Source organism: Parasteatoda tepidariorum, chromosome 9 (genome assembly GCF_982258835.1).
Source record: "Parasteatoda tepidariorum strain Cologne lab strain chromosome 9, Ptep-v5.0, whole genome shotgun sequence".
NCBI lineage: Eukaryota > Metazoa > Arthropoda > Arachnida > Araneae > Theridiidae > Parasteatoda > Parasteatoda tepidariorum.
Window position 1 is genome coordinate 57,589,604 of NC_141763.1, and position 21,271 is coordinate 57,610,874.

Sequence of the window (21,271 nt, forward strand, 5' to 3'; positions counted from 1 at the left end):
CATTAACGTTTTCTTACCTTAGGGCCAAATGAATTTAAACTTCGGGACTTAACAATACCCCAAAGTAGACGCAGATATCTGATATCCTGATAATTTCGCAGCGGTAGGAACAATTACTAAGCGCTAGAAATATTTCCTTTTTGATAATAGCTACGTGACATATTGGAGGTTTTAGCGCCCGCCCTGTAGTTCTGTGAATGTCACAATTCATTATCGCAATCAGAAAGCCGCGGGAAAATTTAGCAAAATTTTCTCCTCCCTCGTTTTGGCAACGTCAGCGTTATCGTCTGCGTTCATGGACCGGCATTTCATTTGTTAGCAACCGAGTTTTCCAGAATGCCTGGCGGCTTCTATTACACCATTTATGGAAGTTTCAAGCCATCGAGGAGTGTTCTTTTGTGTTATGCTATAAAATGATCCGTCAGTTTCTTGGAGGGGGGGGGGGAGGAATTCGTAGAAGGGAAAAAAATAATAACGAAAAGAGAAAGCTGGGGATTCTTTTCTCAGCATTCTCGACGAGTTTAATTATATTAATTAGAGCGAAAGTCTTCTTTTCTAAAGGACTTTTTGAACGGTAACTGTGGAAATCGAAACAAACCTAGGAGAAAATAACCATTTTCAAGTCACTAGGCAGCTAATTAACCTCATTGTCTTCATTAAGTAAACACATTTAAAAGTCGGATTTCAGGGGTACATAGCATTTCTAATGATTCTTTTTTAAAACGAAAGAATCAACCCGGGGAATCTTTCGCTTTCTATTTAATCTCTTAAAATTTTTCGCATTGTTTTAGATTGGGAGTCCCTCTGCGAATTTTAATCGAGTATTGCGTTTTAGGCGAAGAAAATTAAATTGTCTCTTAACAATAACTTTGTAATTTTATCTTTACTCATACAGTGAGAATCTTCCAACATTTGAAAGTTTTCCAATTCAAGAATGAAAATTATTCTAAATGTTGAAGCTTTATTTTCGGGGATTGAAAATATTTCCTAAAGAAATATTTGTTATCCCCATTATTTTTTAACTGAAAGATATTGTTAATTTTTAACTATGAATTGTGGCAGTTTAAATTTTTTTAATTGTTCTATGTATTGGATATCCTAAAAAAATCGACAATTTGAAATACCAAATAGAAAAAATGAAAGGAAATAGAATTGCGTCGGTTTATACGTTCTATTTAGAAAGTGAGAACATTTATTTTGCATTACTTTCAAAAATATTGACAAAGTTCGTCAACTGATGGAGATAATAATTTATAAAAGCTATAAAAAAAATTTCTGCTGCATGACAGACTACACCATAGGTGTAAGCTAATTTTGTCCTCAGGTGACGTCATGTTGCTGTTGCTGGCTAATTGGATGCATTATTGGTTAGTTCGATGAAATATTATGTGGCCTTATATTATCAACTACGCCGTCCATTAACAAACTTTATAACTAATTTGAAACAATTTTATTTGTCGTGTGCCTGTTTTAGGCAGTGGGAGTGCGATTGTTCCTGTTTTTCAGTGGCGCCATCTATGGCCAGGAATTCGACTTCTGCCATGCCATTCACACAACCACAACCCGTTTATAGGGCGGGTCACATTCACACACAAAGGAGAAAAGACATAGAACACACAGAGAGAGAAAGAAACATCTATGCTTTGCCCGGGATTCGAACCCAGGAACTTCCTGATGCAAGGACAGTTCCCTGCCCCCTACACACGCCGGTCGGCTATTTTGAAACAATTGATTAGGATAAATCAATCTTGTTTCCTAAGCTGCAAACCGTACATTTCTACCTCCCACCGATTTTCTTTAATTGGTTTTTTAAATGATCGGTCAATTTTGAAAAATTCTGTAGATATTTTTTCTTTGCAGAGATTAAAGATTAAGACAATTTCGAATGAGCATGGTTACGATCAACTTTAAATTAATTAATTCGCAAACATTTTAATGGCTAATTTAAATTTCAGCAAAATACTTGCTCGACCTTTAAAAAAAGTGGTTCTCCATAGAAAAAAATAACAATACTTTTTTTTACTGTTAAACACATCTTGTATCATTTGTCATAGGTTCTAAAAACTTATTCTACACAATATGTATGTATTTGTTTTTAATAAAAATCATTTTAATCCAACTTTTAGTTGGGTTTATCATTTAAGAAATCAGAAAGGAGAGTATAAGAGAGACAACACTTTCTTTACTTAAGTTTTATTTTAATTTGCTATTTTATCAATCAGTATGAACATAACATATCCAAATAAATCTTTAAACTATTTGCTTTAAATCAAATCGATATATATTTTAATTAGATACTAGTTTCTATGTGAATGTTATACAGTAGAATTTTCACCACAAAATAGCTTTAAATATTTTTTTTAGTGTCCCAGAACACAAAAATAATTTTTCTTTTTTTTTTCTTTCATTTTAGGCATGAAAAAAAGCTCCACACTCACAATACAAATCTCTGAAATACCTACTTACCCTTGTTTGCATCATAAAACAGTTGCTGAAGCCGGTAAACCCTTGGATTTTTATGTTTTTGTAAGTTTCGTTTTAATCATTTTTTATTCTTATAAGAGTCATTAGCTTTTTAAACCTTAATGCATGTACTACAACATAAAGTATCTTTTATTTATCTTGAAAATATAACTCCGCAGAAGAAAGCAACAATAGATTTATTTACCGTGTTATTAAAAAGATTGCGGTGAAGACGAAAGTGTTAAAAACAGGTGTTACAGACGCATACAAAATAGTAGAATTTACGAGGAGACGTATTTTAAATAGCAAGAAAATTAAGGTCCCATTTACCGTTGTGCGTTTAACTATTTTTGAAGCTATATTATTTCACACTTATTTATTCACTTCATTTTTACCACAACTCTCTGAATTCCTTTAATTTTTCCGAATTCTGAAGTATCCCTGAATAAGAAGTAACAAGTGCAACTCCTTCTAAAGGAAAATAAAATTATTAGTTCAAAAAAAAGTGATGAATCAAATGAATTAAAGCTGTTTTTCGAAGCTCTGTATCCAAGGAAAGTTAAAAAAAGCCATAGTTTAAGTGTCTTACACTTGAAGCAATGCGATGAATTTAAACTATATATATAATCTTGCCGTGAAGAATTATCTGGGCTTTTGAACAAACAAATAACTGAAATATTTTAAAAAATATTAAACTTTTTAAAAATCGCCAAGTTGGCGTTATTTTTTCACCTAGATGATGATTATCAAAATCACTGCCTTATTCTCAGTTTTTATAAATTTTTGTGTTCCCAAGTAATGCAGCATTGAAGTAAGTTTTTAAAAATTAAAAAAAATGACCACAAATGCTTTTCATTTTCACAAAATTGTGGCTTTCCTCCATATTGACGTTTTGCACCATTTTTCATATAAACGTAGACAGCACTGGTTTTTGATAGACTGAACTTGACCTAACAGTAATGAGTAACAGTTGCAAACTCATAATATATCAGTTACGAAAATAATATATTATTCGCAAAAAAAGCATCAATTCATATTTCAAAGGAGTCTTAGAAAAAGAGCCTTAAAGAAGAGATTTAAACCTTCGTACTGCATACAAAACAAGAGAACCCTTTAATTGAGAGGTTCCCGAAATGTTGAAAAAGCGGAAAATAAATTATAGGATTCCTTCAATTCCAACCCCCTTTCTAAGTGTATCCAAAAACAAAACAGGCCCGGATAACTTTCAAATCTTAAAAACTTCTATCTCACGTATTAAAATTTCATCAATGATTAAAAACAATTTCATCAATTATCATATCATCATACTGCTAAACAAATGCAGCTTAAAACTTGCGTTAAGGCGTGTGCTATTGTGACACGTCCTGTTTGAAAGCTAAGCCAAATTTCAGTCAACTATTGTAGCACTGGTGTGCTAGTTAAATATATTAGCAATTAATTAAATACTTAGAACAGCTACTGAATGAGGGGAGATGTACTTTGCAGATACAACTATTTTTAGACATCTGAAAGTACAATAAACAATTATGTTGTTACACAGAGATAAATTTCTATACTATATGTCCCTTAAAAATCGATGACGTTTCCATAATAAACTAATGCGTTTAAAACAAAAGGCTTATGTTACTGATATGCATGTATCCTGCGGTTCATAATGTACCACAAAAGTAAGGTTCATATAACAGTAAAGATTTAGATACTGGTTAATAGATATACTTCCAAATTGTTTATAGCTGGTTGGAAAAATATATATAAATTTGTTGAAAATATGAATAAAATCTTTTGCAAACAAGCAGATTAAGAAATATGATAATATGACAGCATATTACATTACAATATAACAATCAAGACAAAATAGACGCATCATATTTTACTATCTACTACTCATGAAATATTTGCATATTACAATCATTAAAACATAAAGTAGAGATAATTTTGACATATAGATGATGCATGTTCCTGAAAAGTTGCAAATAACTCAGACACAACGATACGTGTAACTGAAACAAAACAAAAGCTACGACAACAATGCACGTATACGTGTTAGAAACTATTAAGCATCAAGTAAGTGCGAAGCATGGAATATAATTTCTATGAGCCAGTTTTGTTAAAAAAATTATATTATAAGTTAACTGCATTGATACAATAGAAACTAAAGCCAAAAAAAATAAAACTTAAAGGTATTGCAGTAACAGTTCCAGTAATTACAAAACACAGTGCCGCTGCCTAATCCCCGAAAGAAAAAGGAGAATAAATAAACAATCAGTAAAATGAAATGCTTCCCCAACATAATCTCCTTCTCAAAAGAGTAAATCTTTTCTAAAACTGTTTCAGTAATACTTAAAAGAAAACTTTTATTTGTTCAAATACTTAAAAAAAAAAGAGACGATTACACGTGTTTCTATGGCACACAATGCTTTCCTGCAGCTTATACACTACGGGGTCTTGCATTTCTTTCTTCCAGACCATTGCTTTATGAGTGGCACACGACAAAAAAGAACCTTTTTCCTTCTAAATATGTTCCTTCCGCCCTTCTTGTACCGTATTATGTCCTTTGCAGCAAAGCCGTATTTTCTGAAACCCTCTCTCTTTTTAGTTTGAAAGATAAAAATAAAAATAGGAGCAGATCAGTGTTTATTTTTATATTTTTCTCCCGGGCACGCACTCTAGCTATAAATATATAGTCAGATACATTTTCCACACTGCCCACCCCTTCTCCATCTTTTATAGTTTCTAATGCCTATTTCCTCCCTCGGATCTACGTCGTACTCGCGGCTTTATTGGGCGGAAGTGGGTGATTTGGTCGTGGAGCGCGGAAGAATATCTGTCAAGATGGCCGACTCGGCCTAACAATGGAGTACCGATATTTTCTTTCCCAGTTTCACAGCTGTATTTTTTAGGATGAGTTAAACATTAAATAAAAAAATATTGTCGTGGAAAGAGAAGATCCGAGAATCATATATATATATATATATAGCCATCATGATCCTGTGTGAGTTACTTTTTCAGAAGATGATGTCAAGCAAAATTGTATTCCTCCATTCAAGTTTTGTTAAATTGCTAACATTGTTCCATTTTTTTCTTCTTCTTCCCATCCTGCTGTATTGGCAAGTTGATCTAAGGGGATAGATGACTCTTCCACCTACTCACTTTCCATGCATCCATTCTCAAGTTGTCGTTTTCTTCTTATGCTTCGGAATATGGCTGGTTGTTTAGGTTAAGAGTCAAAATGTATAAGTTTTTCGGTGACAATGGGTTTCTTAAATTCGGGAACCTTTCAGTCTTAAATTGAGTCTTCTTTCTTTATGGGAGCTATCCTAGCTTAAGTTTTTCGTCATTTTTTTCTTATGTATTCCTTTGAAACATTCACTTTAGTATGGCAGCTCTTCTGATTCGGGATTTCGGGGAATATTTGAAAATAGTTTCCCCATATATGCTTGTTTTGCCGCATCAAAAAGAATGATTAAACATTTGAACTGACATTGAACATTGAACTCAATGAAGCAAAATATTTGCATAGGATTTTAAACACACATTTTGAAAAAAAAAAATTTTAGATATTAAACCTGATCCTGAAAATATATTAAACCTTGCAGACTCAAAAGCTTTCCATTCTTGTAGAAATATTTTGAGAGTTGGATTTTGTACATGAACAGGTGTTTCAATTTTATCCCAAATATATTCAGTTGAGTTTAAACTTGAATGATTCAGATAAGCGAAATCCTTTACTGAAAATACGAAAGATAAGTGGTATTACCACCTTGAAAAATTTCATTGTTGTAAGGAGATATGAAAATTTGAAAGTGATTTTTAAACAAATCGAACATTACTTTAATAGCTTCATGATATTTTCACTTTCAGGGGAGAACTATGAAAGTGTTATGATTATAAGAGCAGCTTACACAGTAATGGATCCATCAGCAGCTTGAAAAGTACGTTATCGAAAACAAGGCTGTGTGGGTTTGAGAAATTTTTGACACACTTGATTTGCCTCTCATCAGCCTTTACAAACCGGTTTCATGACTTAGCTGACAGGGTGACATGTGCCCAGCCATGTATGATATTAACTTATTAAAAGTGATGATTATATGCCAAACATTTAAATCAAACTTTAAATATTGACCAGGTGTTAAACTTGGATAACCTTTCGGCTCTTCCAGAAATGAAAAACTAACTAATTGAATTTTCAAAAACTATTGTATTGGAATCGCGTACTTTTTACGAACCAAAATCCAGATATAATTGATTGTTAAGCCATAGAACTCGATTAAGAATCGAATCTTCCAAATATTGTTCTGCTGGACTAACAATATCGATGAAAATTATTAATTAGCGTAACAAAAGCTATGAAACTGAAATGTTTTATTACCTGCGTCTAGAGCAAAAGCTAAAGTATTATTAACAATTAGCGTAATCGATAGATTTTTTTCAATTTAATTATTTATTGTTTCCAATAAACGCCTATGAGTGGGGATGTCCGTCCCAAATATTTACATTAGACTTTTAATTCCGAGCAGATGCTGGGCCAGTTATAGCAATTTATAAAGAAACTAACAAATTACCGAACAGCAATTTTCGAAAAATTTTATCATCGGATCACTGTTAAGGATCTGGAATCCCACTCTCAACCACTGAGCAACTCAAGTGTTAAACCATTCTTATAATTAATTTTATTCGAGTCTAAAAATGTCATATGATGTAGCATTCCAACTGATTTCTAATCAAATTCATTTGCGAAATTTGTAAAATTTGTAAAGTATTTTTGAACACCAGCGAATTAGTAACGTTCTTTCCGGAGCCGAAATTACTTTAATACTAACGTAAAATCAGATATCAAATCGCGCATCTCATCTCCTCGAGAATCACTTTGTCTACCATGGATGTAGCTCTCCGCAATGTGTTCCAATGAGACGATGGGGAGTTGATCAAGTCTCGGACATCTTTAGCAAGGACGTCTGCCCACTCATTTCCCTCAATGCCCACATGAGCAGAATTCTATTTACCGTTTTGAGTCAGAGAAAATGACCAGTCCCTCTCTTAGGACTTTAAAATAATGCAACAATTAAAATGAAAAAGCCTCATTGATTGCAATCAGTTCTCCAGAGAAATTCAGAGCTCTTGGGTCAGTGGGAATTTCCGCTTCTGTTTTTTCACCAGAAGAGTGCGCAATAAGATACCTGCACCATCTCTATTAAAATTGTTATAATAAGAACTATATATATATTGATTCCTTCTCTATTTTGCTGGGAAAATGAATTGATTGTGTCACTGTCCTTCTGTAATAGCACCTGATGGTGGTTTTCCTTTGAGCAAGGTTGTAGAATGTTTTAGAAAATCTTGATATTAACTGGCGGTTTAATAGGGGAGAAGGCTCTATAAGGCCATTTACAGAGGAATGTTCAAGAACGATACCTTTTTCTGATGTCTTGTCAAAGTGCCAAAATTACAGAGTTGAAAACATGAGGAGTCTTTTTGCTCTCGGATAAATTTTGATGGGTGGTAGGGTTAAATAAAATGCTTCCCGTTTACTACCAAGCAGAAGTCCTTCTCAATTGGGTTTTTTTTATCAGCTTATCCACTTTTTAAGAAAACATCATATTTATCTGTTGCTCCACTTCAGTAAGTGACGAAATTTGAGAAACAATCTACATCAGTTTCTTGAAATATTTGCTAGGTGCCTCCTCTCCGTAGTTCTCTCTCTACGTAAACTCAAGAACACATTTCTCATTAACGTTCCTTTTTAGGATACCCATTTTTTTCTTTGAACTTTTTAAACACACTTTGTAGCTGCTGCTATGCAGCTATTATTTAAGTCGTAAAAACATCTAAACATATGAGGCCGAGAACAGGCTGGAGTAAAGCCTTAATGATATGATATGAGTATTCTTATGTCCGGTGCCGTGGGAGAAAATCAAAGGCTCCGTACCTAAGTCACTCCCTTATAAATCTACCGAAATTTAGGTTTCCCTTTCATAACACGGATTTTCCTTTCACACTGTCTAACAATCATCATACTAAAATCTTTGGTCAGTACTTAGCACTTGACTTGTACTAACAAACCGCCATTGGTAGAGGGCCTTCAACCACCTCGGAGGAATCTGCATGATTTCACACCGCTATTAATCAGACCTAAATGCAGCTAGAAAATGGTGCTTACAGTTGGACTAATTTGGGGAAAAGTAATTTTAGAAGAGCCTCGAATCTTGTGCCATTTTTCGATGAATAAAGTAGCAACAATGATAGAATGTAACATTTGGTAATAGGTAATTTTGAAACACTTTTCTGTTTGTGCCATGTTACAAGTAGCAGAAGGTCAAGATGGTAACGTTTGCATTAAATAATATTTTTTTCTGCATTATCTGATACAATTTACATGTTACATACAATGATTACTTTTAAATTTACTCAGTTGTTTATCTATGTTGTTAGTAACTGACAAGAAAAGTATCCTAGCACATTTTATTTTAAAATTCATTCTTAAAAAAATGTTAAAGTCATTAAATAATAAATTTGTAACTACATCGGGGAAAATAGAAATGAAATCAGTCTATCAGCGAATATTTTTATTTTAATTAAACGGAATACAAATATGTGCTAAAAGTTGAGGGAAATTTTAAGGATATAGTGAAACTACTTTATTTGCAGAAATTCGAAGTAGTTTATTTTTAAACGAGATTTAAATTTAGCTTCCAACCAGAAAACTATTTATTGTTTGAAAAATGATTTAGCATCCTTTAAAGATTATTAAAAAAACATTCCCTAAATTAACCACGTCATTTCTACAAAAAATTTAATTCTGTGAAGTGTGAACATTTAATAAGAAAAAAAAATAGTTTTTGTTTTTGCTTTCAGACACAATAATAAAGACCGGTACTTTTTTTTTATTTCCTTTCCGAACTGTGTTTTTGCTAACACAAGATTAATTATCTCGATTTTTCCCTCCCCCTATGTGCAAAGAAAAACAGTTGAAAATTTTCCAAGAAAATGAAATAGTGGAGAGAGAGAGAAAGAAAAAGAAAAAGTCTTATCATAATAGGTCGTTATTTAAATGGCAGCCTAATGGCTTAAAGAACAGTGGAGCGCCGCAAAAGCCACTAAAATATTCATCAGGAAATGAAATAATTGTGTGGCTCCTTTTTGAATAGGCGTCGAGGGTATGTCAGCTGTTACCTTCAGATTATGTGGAGTAGTGAACATTTATTGGAGAGCCGCGAACACGGCCATGCTGATCGATGATGGACTGTGATAAATTACTCCTCTGCATCTTCTCACGTACTCTTTTCTTTACGAACGGGTCAGTTATTTTTGGAGATCTTCAATCGGACCTCTCTTCAGAGTGATTGACTCATGATGAAGAGGTTCTTCAGTGGAAGATTTTGGTGCGTTTCAAAATTTAGAGTAGTTATTATTCTCCTTGAAGATTAAAATGATTAATAAAGTTAGAACTTTGTATAATTCAATCAATAAGCATGTTTAAATATATTCGGAAAAACTAGACGCGGTTTAAAATGTAGACTTAAAGAATACATTAGACATGTCTGTTTTCAAGGATTTTATTTTATTTTATAACCGTCGTTAAACAGCCGACACAAATTTGACGTTTACGACTACTAATGTTCAACTCCGTAGACTTGTAATTTTGAACCAATCCAGAAGACAAGGAAACTCCTGGATCAGTACCAGAATGATTTGTTATGGAAACATGGAGGACTTTGAGACTCGATATGTTGAACGTGCATCAGTCGCCATTTTACTACACGGGAAGTCTTCGGTCGGCCAGGATCGAAGCCACTACCTCTTGTGCATGGGCCCAGTGCCCTACCAACCAGGCTATCCCGGCCCTAGTTCTCAAGGATTCGAAAAATCATCAATTGCTGCACATTGTTGGAATCTTAGTCATGAACTCAATTTCAGCAATGCCAAAATTATTTACCCCCTAGTCGCATCATCTCATCTTGATACCTTGGAATCTTTTTTTATTTATATGGATGCTAATTCCCTTGTTAACTACATTAGTTTCTCCCCACCTTAACCTGCAATTATTGAAAAATATGTAGTAATAATTTTTATTGAAAATATTAAATGAAGGTATTATGTATACAAAGATAACATTCCAGATTTTTTTCTTCTTTTCAGGGTCATCCATTTTCTAACAATTCTGCTAACGCAAGCTTGAAGCTCATTATATCCAGGAATGAACGATCTTACATTTTGTCCCCCTCAAGATTTAGAAATTTACGAAATTTTCCCCTGTCTTCAACCTATGGGTAATACATATTTTTTTTTCTTATAAAAGTCAAAGACTTAGATGTAAGTTCAAAAAAAGTAGATTATAGTATAAATAAGTAGTATAGTATAATAAAGTAGTAGTAGTATAAATATGCATGGAGTAAAGACTTAAAATTTATTCAAAGTGTCTGAATTGCTTTCAAAGTTTTCAAACATTTACTACAAGAAACAGGTAAATTAAGAAGAGAAAAAAAGTATCTTGCAATCAATTTATGTGACAAGCCATAAGTTTTTCACCCAGATCTTTTGGTTTTATTTTTCAAATTTTTGGGCAGTGTGTACTCTTTCAATCCTTCCTACCATTTTTTCACGAATAAGAATTTCGCTCTCTGATCGCGGCATGTGGTAGTAGCTGATGAAGGACATATGAAAAATACTGGTATACGATTTTAATTCATTGAAAGATTTCAAAAAAATGTGATAAAGATTTTCTTTGATTTATAGGTTTATTAATATTAGTTTCATTGATTGAAAAGTAATTAAACTAAGAAAGAACAAGAACTATAGAGAAAAGAATTAATGCTCTGTTCCATGAACTTGCTCCAAGAATCTATTTTTTTTAACCATTTTCCTTTTATAATCTTTTAAATACATCAGACTAATTCAAGAAACCTTGCAAACAGATTCCTGCATTGCAATGTTAAATTAATCATTTTACTTTTGATCACTTTTTTGAAAATCTTAAGAAATAGTTTATCACTAAACTATAAATATTTCTAATTTAAAAAGCGTATAAACAACAATATCTACTACGAATGTCGGTATTCGAATGTCGGTGTCAACAGTTCTTACAAGGAGATCCCAAACCGGAAAAGCAGATGTTACAGAAATTAATAGTCCTAAATCTATGAAAGCTGAAACATTTTCGAGGAATTTTTCTAAAAAGTGTGAAAATTTACATCAATTTGCTTTTAAATCAGCTTAATTTTCGTCACTACATTTATGAGTTCTATAAAATACTTTACAGTCTAATATGTAATATTAAATAAATAAAAAAAGAATATAAAATAGAATATAATCAAAATAGAATGCATTGTTTTGAGCAAATACTTTTACTTCATTTTCTCTTGAAATCTTAATAAGATTCTAATCTGGTTGCTTCCGGAAGACTTGAGAAAGAAGATTAAATCTGCCACATGACGCAAAGTTTAAGCTACTTTTTTTTGTAGCGAACCAAAAGTGCTATGCTACATAAAAAGCCGCCTTTTCTTCAGCTATTCTTTCAATAAAAGTGTCTGAAATTTTAACACCTATTATAAACCCAAATGGGGTAACTTATGAAAATAAAAATATAATGCTGAAAATATGCATTAATTATAAATCATCTTTAGAAACTAATTTTATATTTGAATCTCGTATATTTTTCAGAGCAATAAAACAGTGTTTAGAAAAAAATGTCTCAATCTATATTTAAATCAATTTGTTCTTAAACAACCAATAAACAATCAATAAAGAATATATCCCTAAAATATTCGTGTAACGTTTTAATTTGATGGCTGACAGTTCAAAGTTTTAAAACTGAAACACTACATTATAAAATAATGTGTATTCATTGTTAAAGTTGATTTTTAGCATTTTCGAATTATTTCCAAGTCTAGTAATTTTCCATCTTGATAATCAGAATTGTCCACCCAAATCATGCAATTTAACATCGTAGGACCTTTTTTTAAATGTTTCTAAGATTCGTATGTATTGAATAAGGAAGTGAAACGCTGTATTACAGGTTGTTAAAAATTTTAAATAAATTATGAACCTTTAAACGGAAAATCTTAAGAAATATATTTGGTACAGTCCATGAGAATAATACCTGGAGATCTTTGTTTAACCTTAAAATTTACCAAAAGAACAAGCAAATCCTGATATTGTTAAATTCATAAAATGTAATAGACTACGATGTATCGGACATCTATTCCAATCTGATAATACAAATCCAATAAAAAAGCTCATTTTTACTAATCCCACGGGAAACAGAAAACGAGGAAGACCACCATGCAATTAAGTTCCTTGACTCAGTGGAAAAGGACTTTCACTTACAAGGGAAACTAGGGAAGTGTGACTCGCCAATTTTGAAATAAACTAGTGGGATGTATGCCTTATGAGGAATAATTTTAGGGGGCAACATTCGTTTCGGCCCATAGAAGGTTCTGTGAGAGATAAAAAATAATTCAATATATAGAAAAATAGGTATTTTATTACTTCAATGCAGACTATTAGTTATTGTAATTGTCTCATAATCTAATTAATTTGTAATTAATTGGATAATTAATTAATTTGCTAATTAATAAATAAATTAACATTCGATTTGGCCCATAGAAGGTCCTGTGAGAGATAAAAAATAATTCAATATATAGAAAAATCGGTCTTTTATTACTTCAATGCAGACTATTAGTTATTGTAATTGTCACATAATCCAATTAATTTGTAATTAATTGGATAATGAATTGATTTGCTAATTAATAAATGAATCAGAAAATTAATTAATTATTAATTAATTATTAATTAATTATTAATTATTTAATTGATTTGCAATTACATACTCAAATTCATTTGGAAAGTTTTTTGGAAAAAAAAATTTACAAAATTTGATGTAAATAATTTTTTTTTTTAAATTAACCTAACAGGTTTTTCTGAAAAACTACAGATATATAGAATTTTCGAAATCAATTTTGACAATAAATGTGCATTATATAGTACGTGAAAGTACCACAAAATTAATCGGAGTATGAGACAATTACAATAACTAATAGTCTGCACTGAAGTAATAAAATACCGATTTTTCCATATATTGAATTATTTTTAATCTCTCATAGGACCTTCTATGGGCCGAAACGAATGTTGCCCCCTAAAATTATTCCTCATAAGGCATACATCCCACTAGTTTATTTCAAAATTGGCGAGTCACACTTCCCTAGTTTCCCTTGTTAGTAAATAAAGGATACTGGAAAAATCTTGTTACGGATAGGACCCGATGGCAAAGATTACTTGGGACGACCTTGGCCTGCAACAAGCTGTAGTCCCTTGAAAGAAGAAGAAGAAAATTTTCATCAAAAGAGTGTGCTTATGATAACTAAGATCCCTCCTCCCCTCAGTATAAGATATACAGCTCCATTCGTATGTTGAATACTTTATGAATCAATTGAAAATTCCCAGTTTTTAAATAAAAAATTTTTGTTGAAAAACGAAATAACTTCTTGTGGGGAGAGGACTGATCGTTAAGACACGGTTCCCAGCAGATCACCGAAGTCAAGCATCACTGGCTGCTGTCAGTGTGCGGGTGGGTGACCACTTGGTATAAGATATACAGCTCCATTCGTATGTTGGATACTTTATGAATCAATAAAAAATTCCCAGTTTTTAAATAAAAAATTTGTGTTGAAAAACGAAATAACTTCTTGTGGGGAGTGGACTGATCGTTAAGACACGGTTCCCAGCAGATCACCGAAGTCAAGCATCACTGGCTGCGGTCAGTGTGCGGGTGGGTGACCACTTGGATTAGTCTGCGTAGGGACCGAGGGTGTGCGGTATTGGTCCTCGTTAAATTGTTCTACCGTAAAGTGCTCGACTTCGCGTGCAGATCGTCGGGGTGCCATCCCCTCTGCAGAGGATCAAAATTGTGATGGCATGTCTTCGGATTATCTTCAGGGATGTTTCCCAAACCGTCCCCAATGGGGCCGGGATAGCCTGGTCGGTAGAGCGCTGGGCCCATATCCAAGAGGTCGTGGGTTCGATCCTCGCCGGCCGAAGACTCCCCGTGTAGTAAATGGTGACTGATGCACGTTAAATCTGTCGAGTCTCAAAGTCCTCCATGTTCCCACAACAAATCAATACCTCTGGGGGTACTGATCCAGGAGTTTCCTTGTCTTCTGGATTGGTTCAAAATTACAAGGCTACGGAGTTGAACGTAAGTAGTCGTAAACCCATGAAATTGGGTCGGCTGTTCAACGACGGTTATAAAATAAAATAAAAAAACCGTCCCCAATAGCCCATTGCGTAGTTCAAGTGCGACGTAAATTAACAACAACAACATTAACAATAACTTCTTGTGGGAATGTCGGGACACAAATAAAAGGTGCAGCTCCTCGCTTTAAGCTCTCGATGTATTTTATGTCTAAAACTCTTAATAAGTCCCTAATATTACCTGTCTTTAAAAAGACCTATCGCGAAAAACAAATATCAGCACCATTTTTTTTTTCTTCGATTTAAAGTGCCATGTTGTATACCTCCATTTTCCTAGCTGATCTTACAACGAAGCTGGCAAAGAATTTTAACAGCGATGGCGAACCCAGGTGGGATAACAGATAAATGGAAATAAAACCTGGTAATGTGGGAGTGCGTGAACGCATCAATACTAAATCCCAACTTCAACTAATTACTTAAAGCATCTCCCCCATGGACTTAGTAATAAGAGAGCCTGTACAGTTAATGACTTCCTAAGTCTATTAACAGGATAATGCGTTCTTCAGTGCCTTCAGTTAGTGGTTCATTTTTTTTCTTCCTGAGCCTTATCCAATAGTTGTCTAAGAGTTAATCAGGCTGTAGCCGCACACTCATTAAGGGAATTAAATTCGAATACTAAGGTAAATGCTGAAAGTATGTCGGCGATTGACGAGAAAATGTAAGAATGTTTACTTTCTAATGTCCTGTGTTTAAAAGGATTAGGACAGGGATATATTTTATTTTGTCCCTAAATTGTATTATTTTTAGTTGTTTTCGTTGCAGTTTACTTGGTTCTTTAAGTAGGCAATTAGCGTACTAATGTATTCTTATTTTACATTATTTGGAGAGAAAAAATATTCAATTTAAAATGTAACTAATTAAATTATTTTTGTAATAGTTCAACCAGTAGAAAGCTAAGAGAGCTTTTCAATCAGTTAAAAGCATGTATTAGAACAAAATTCACTAATGTATTTCATTCTATACACTGTTAAAAATTTAGGAATGAGCTGAACCATATGATTTAAACGAGCTGAAATTAATCCAATGCAGTGCCACATTATAGAGAAAAATAAAATGTTTTTGAGCTTGTTTACTAGATATTATGATTCCACTCAGATAAAAATATGATTCAATATAATAACTTATTAATGATTCTGTGACCTTACACAATATTATATGATCTAAGATACCAATATTATGGTCCAACTTTGAACAGATTGTTCATATAGTTAAGTCTAAATGATAACAAAGAAACAAGATTAAAAATATTTCTTTTGTGAATGTCTTTTAACTAATTTTATTATAATTGACGCAATTATTTCAAATATTAAAATAGTGCTTTCTAATATGCCTATTTTAACAAAGCTACAACGATTAAATTGACTATAGAGCATTTGAAGAGTGACCTACTATACTATACAGAAAATTTTGAAAAATCAGATTTTCAAATCGGAAATGATTTGAAAAATTATATTAAAGGAAAGGGGAAAGAGATGGAAATGTACGGTTTGTTGAGTTTTGCAAGCAGCTCCATCGGTTGAGGCCCTTTATAATTAATTTTGAAGCTTGTTGAAAGGAAATACCCAAGCAGAACACGGCAAATTGTACACTTTCATTTTTTATTTTCGTTTTTGTTTCTTTTAAATTTATTTTCAAACATTTGGTTTATTTTTGGGATATCTGATGAAACCATCTTATTTATGCTAAAGAGTTATTAAAAAGAAATGTTTAAATTTGCCTTCAAGCTAAATTATAAATAACTTTGAGACACCAGCATAAACGGAGTCAACTTGAACAAATCTCAACTCAAAAAAAAAAAAGAAAAATGGCTTCACTGATTACATTTTACAATGAGTTCGTGTTTTATATTTTACACTATTTAAGTGCCTTAAAATCGATACAAAAGATGTTATATATCAATATTGTTATATATCAATATATACTGAGATAGTGAATCTGGCCAGTTGTAGCTTTTCCTTTTTGGAATCAACATTGGTAGTTTCAAACAATACTTAAGATACAAGAAGCATTTCTGTCAGGCAATAGTTTGGAGATTTTAAATGTCACATTTAAAAGAGACACAAAATTTGAGTGCCTCAATTTTAAATTAACTTAGAAATAAAACCTTTATTTTAATTTAAAAATTAAACTGAAAATATTGCATTTTTTTCTGAAATAGAATCTGAATATGTCATTAAATTTATGTAACTAGTATATAGTAAAATTTTTAACGATTTTATTTAATTCTAAAACAGTCAATTAATATACGGTCGTTTTAACTTGTCATCTGCACGAAGTTTTAACTTTGAGCCCTGTTCTGAAGATTACGGAACATTTTAGCAACTTAATAAACTTTTTTAATTCTGAATAATAAAATATATTTGCTAGTTTGAGGTTTCGAAATTATATAGTTATTAAACATAATTTGTTATGTTTCACGCTTTTTGTGTAGGTTTTTATACTAGCATTATTATTTCTCAGCCAATGAAACTTCTTAGCCAGTGATTATGCACAGGTAAATGAACATTGTTTGAAAGAAGTAAAGCAAATCATTAAAAACTCAACTGACAAAGTAATACCAGAGCTTGAAAAGAGCAAAAAAAAAGGACTGGTATGATTCTGAATGCAATGAAATCCCCAACAAGAAAAATCAAGCTTATTAATAATTCAAAAACATTACACTAGAAATGTTGAAGAAAGCTATAAGAAATTGAAAAACAAGGGAAAAGATTGCACAAACAGAAAAAAACTGCTCTTCAGGGAAGACCAGTATCGATTTATAGAAGATCTAAGAACTCAAAGGGATGCAAGAAAATTTTACCAACATATTAACTATATTAGGAAAAGATTTACGTCCAAAACAATGACGTACAAGGAAAAAAAGATGATGAACTGACTAGTTGTAAAACATAAATTTGGAGAGAGCATTTCATGGAGGTACTTCCTGGAAGCGACAGTCCTGCTATAAATTCTTGTACACTAGATTTTGAATATGGATGTGTACAAACTGAAGAATTTATTCCAACAAGTTTTAGTGAAGTGGCACTTACAATTAAACTTCTAAATCCTATAACCGGTTTGCTGGACCAGATGGTATCAAATGTGAACAAATTAGTATTAATGAACCTATACTAGCAGTAGAACTGCACAAAATGATTTGTAATATTTGGGTCAATGAACGAATTGCGCATTAAACGGGAAGAAGGTTTCGTTTGCCTTGTTTTCTAATTGGAGAAAAACTGGAATGTCACAACCAGAGCCGGATTATACCTTTCGAAGGCCCTAGGCACAGCCGTTTTTGGGCCCTCCCCTCCTTCCCCCACTCCTCCCCTCTTTTCAAAATATATGCTAAAATTTTCTTGCATATTTTTTTTACATTTTTATTAATATGGATTTTAGTTTACAAATTTGTTTATCAAACTTTATCTGCAATACCGACATACTGCCGATATTGCAGTTGATATCGATAATACCATTATGATTAGTTCGATCGATAACTATGTAAACACTTCACGTCAACAATACAGCAACAAACCAGCAAAGAAAACAGTGAAATTGATAGTGAGATTAATTACAAGAAATATTTATACTATAAATAGCTTCATAGTTTTCATGATACTACTATGATAACTAAGTGAAGGAAATTAAAATTGTCAAAAGTAAATCTTTTGAAATTATGAATGCAGAAGGAATTATGAATGCAAAATTATTATTGAAATTATGAATGCAGAAGGAATTATGAATGCAAAATTATTATTGAAGTTATGAATGCAGAAGGAATTATGAATGCAAATGCAGAAGGAGAAAGATCTTTCTCCAGATTAAAATTGATAAAAAATTATTAGCGTTCAACAATGAAACAAGATCGTTTGGCATCGCTCGCACTTATGTCTATTTAGTACGACATTTTGCGTAGTTTGGAATTCGACAGCATAATACAAGATTTCGTTGAATCCAAAAATAGCAAAAAAGTAATATATTAGATCATAAGATTCTGTAAAATAATTTATTACCGAAAAATATTATATTTTTATTTGTATCTTCATAATTTTGTGCAAAATGCACTTGTTGTTTTTAAAGCTAAATTATTTTTGTCAACAAATTTTTTTCTCCCAAGTTTTTCGTAGGCCCTAGGCACGTGCCTAGTGTGCCTATAGGTTAATCCGGCCCTGGCTGGACCAGATGGTATCAAATGTGAACTAATTAATATTAATGAACCTATACTAGCAGTAGAACTGCACAAAATGATTTGTAATATTTGGGTCAATGAACGAATTGCGCATTAAACGGGAAGAAGGTTTCGTTTGCCTTGTTTTCTAATAGGAGAAGAACTGGAATGTCACAACTATACACAATATACACAACTATAGGGGCGATACACTTTTAAATGTGACATTTAAAATCTTCCATAAACTATTGCATGACAGAATTGCTTCTTGTACTTTAAATATTGTTTGAAACTACCAATGAGGATTCCAAAAGGGAAAAGCTACTACTGGCCAGATTCACTATCTCAATATATATTGATACGTAACAATATTGATATATAACATCTTTTTATCGATTTTGAAACAATTTACGTCTCTATCATAGGAGAGAGATTTTCGATGCCATGACTGAGTTCAGAGTCCCATTATAAACTAGTTAACCTTGTAAAAATGACCCTTAAAGATGTCAAAGGCAGAATAAAATTTATATCTTAACTATTAATCCATTTTCACACGCAGAGAGGTTTAAGACAAGGAGACACCATCTTTTGCATGCTATTTAACATTTCAATGGAAAAAGCAATTAGAGATGCCAACATAAATACTAGAGGTACAATTATCTAAAACTCTGTTCAAATAATGGCTTATGCATATGATATTGATTTAATAGATAATACAAAACAGGCTGTCTTAGAGCCTTTTACCAGACTTGAAGCTTCTGCTAAAACATTGGGTTTAAACTATTTATCAGGATTAGACCAAATTTGTAATCGAAATTTTGAGGTTTTACCTCTCATTACTGTTAATTATAAATTTGAAGGAGCCAGTCAGTTCAAACACCTAGGGACAATTGCTACAGTTAATAATAATAATATCAAAATAGAAATTGATAACAAGATAATGATGACTTATTTCCATTGCAACTAAAATTAATTAAATCTGCATTAATCAATGGCAGCGAATTCTGATCTTTAAATAAAACTGAGGAAAATAAACTATACTAACATTTGAAAGTATATACTACTATTATTTGAAAGTAGGAGGAAAATAAAGTATTAATATTTGTATCTTACACTGAAAAAAAATATGTGGCAAAATACTAGAGTATGGTATACTGTACAGCGTATCTGGCTCTATGGGAACTCTAAAACATTCTCCTCAACTCTTAACATTCAAATATGGTTTTGTAATATATGATAAAACTTGGTAAATGCGGTAAATTTTAATAATTTTATCATGATACCTTAGAGCATTGCATAAAAAAAAAACATTTATTCGGCAAAATTTACTTTTCAGTTTCATATTTCTTACTAAATGTGTGATTATAAGAACTATCATTTTGAAAATCAGAATTCCTGGTAATCAGTTACCATATGAACGGAAAAATTACTAAATGAATGGTTTAAACTCCGTAAAATTTAGTTTTACAGTCAATTCGCTATAACTCGAAGTACGATAACTCGAATATTACTATAACTCGATTTTTTTATGAGGACCCGACCCTTTTATCGTTAATTTCATGTTAATTATTCTCGATTAATCGAATTTTACTCCCTTTAACTCGATTTTTTTTTGATCTTTTGAAGCGAGAAAAAAAAACCTAGGAGCTGATATCTTGTCCCTTCCATTGCAACACACACAATGTCTTTCGCACTCTTCATGGATAAGCTAAAGCTGTCCCTCTTGAAGTATGTGAACAGTGGTTAAATGAAACGTTACCAAATTTACTTCAAGGATACAGTTAAAATGATGTTTTCAATATTGATGAAATGGGTTTATTTTTTAAATGTCTTCCAAATAAGACTATGATGTTTAAGGATGAAAACTGCTCAGGGGGTAAAATGAGCAAGGAACGTTTGACTGTCCTAGTTGGAGGAAATGCGTCTGGGACAGAGAAATTGCCCTTACTTGCTATCGGAAAATACCAAAATCCCCGATGTTTCAAGAATGTAAAAACGTATCCTTTGGATTACAAGTCTAACAAAAAGTTTTGGATGACATCAGTATTATTTAAAGACTATGTAAGAAAATTGGATCGGAAATTCTTCGCTAAGAAAAGAAAAGTGATACTATTTATGGATAAATGCACTAATGCACAGCACATAGTGATCTACCTAATTTGAAAGCAGTAAACTTGCAGTTTCTCCCGCCAAACACAACAGCAAAGTTACAGCCGATGGACCAGGGTATCATAAAGTGCTTCAAACAGTCTTATCGTAAATGGCTTGTCAGAAAAATGATCTTAAATATTGTAAGCATTTAGAAGATTTGTTATTAATAAGCATTAATTAAATAATCCGATAATATTTTGAAAGTCCAAAACCGAAACTAACGGTAAGTCGAACTTCTGATATGTCGAAGTTTTTCGTTAGTCC

At 32.3% G+C, this 21,271-nt stretch overlaps 1 protein-coding gene across 1 annotated transcript in view; it reads left to right on the forward strand.

The window, feature by feature from the left end:
• LOC107437680 (uncharacterized) overlaps nucleotides 1–21,271 on the forward strand; it is a 626,528-nt gene that overhangs the window by 479,197 nt on the left and 126,060 nt on the right. Inside the window, exons 10-11 of the mRNA XM_087151873.1 lie at nucleotides 2,414–2,526; nucleotides 10,600–10,730. Of these exons, the coding sequence (XP_087007999.1) occupies nucleotides 2,414–2,526; nucleotides 10,600–10,730 (244 nt within the window). The remainder of the gene's footprint in view (nucleotides 1–2,413; nucleotides 2,527–10,599; nucleotides 10,731–21,271) is intronic.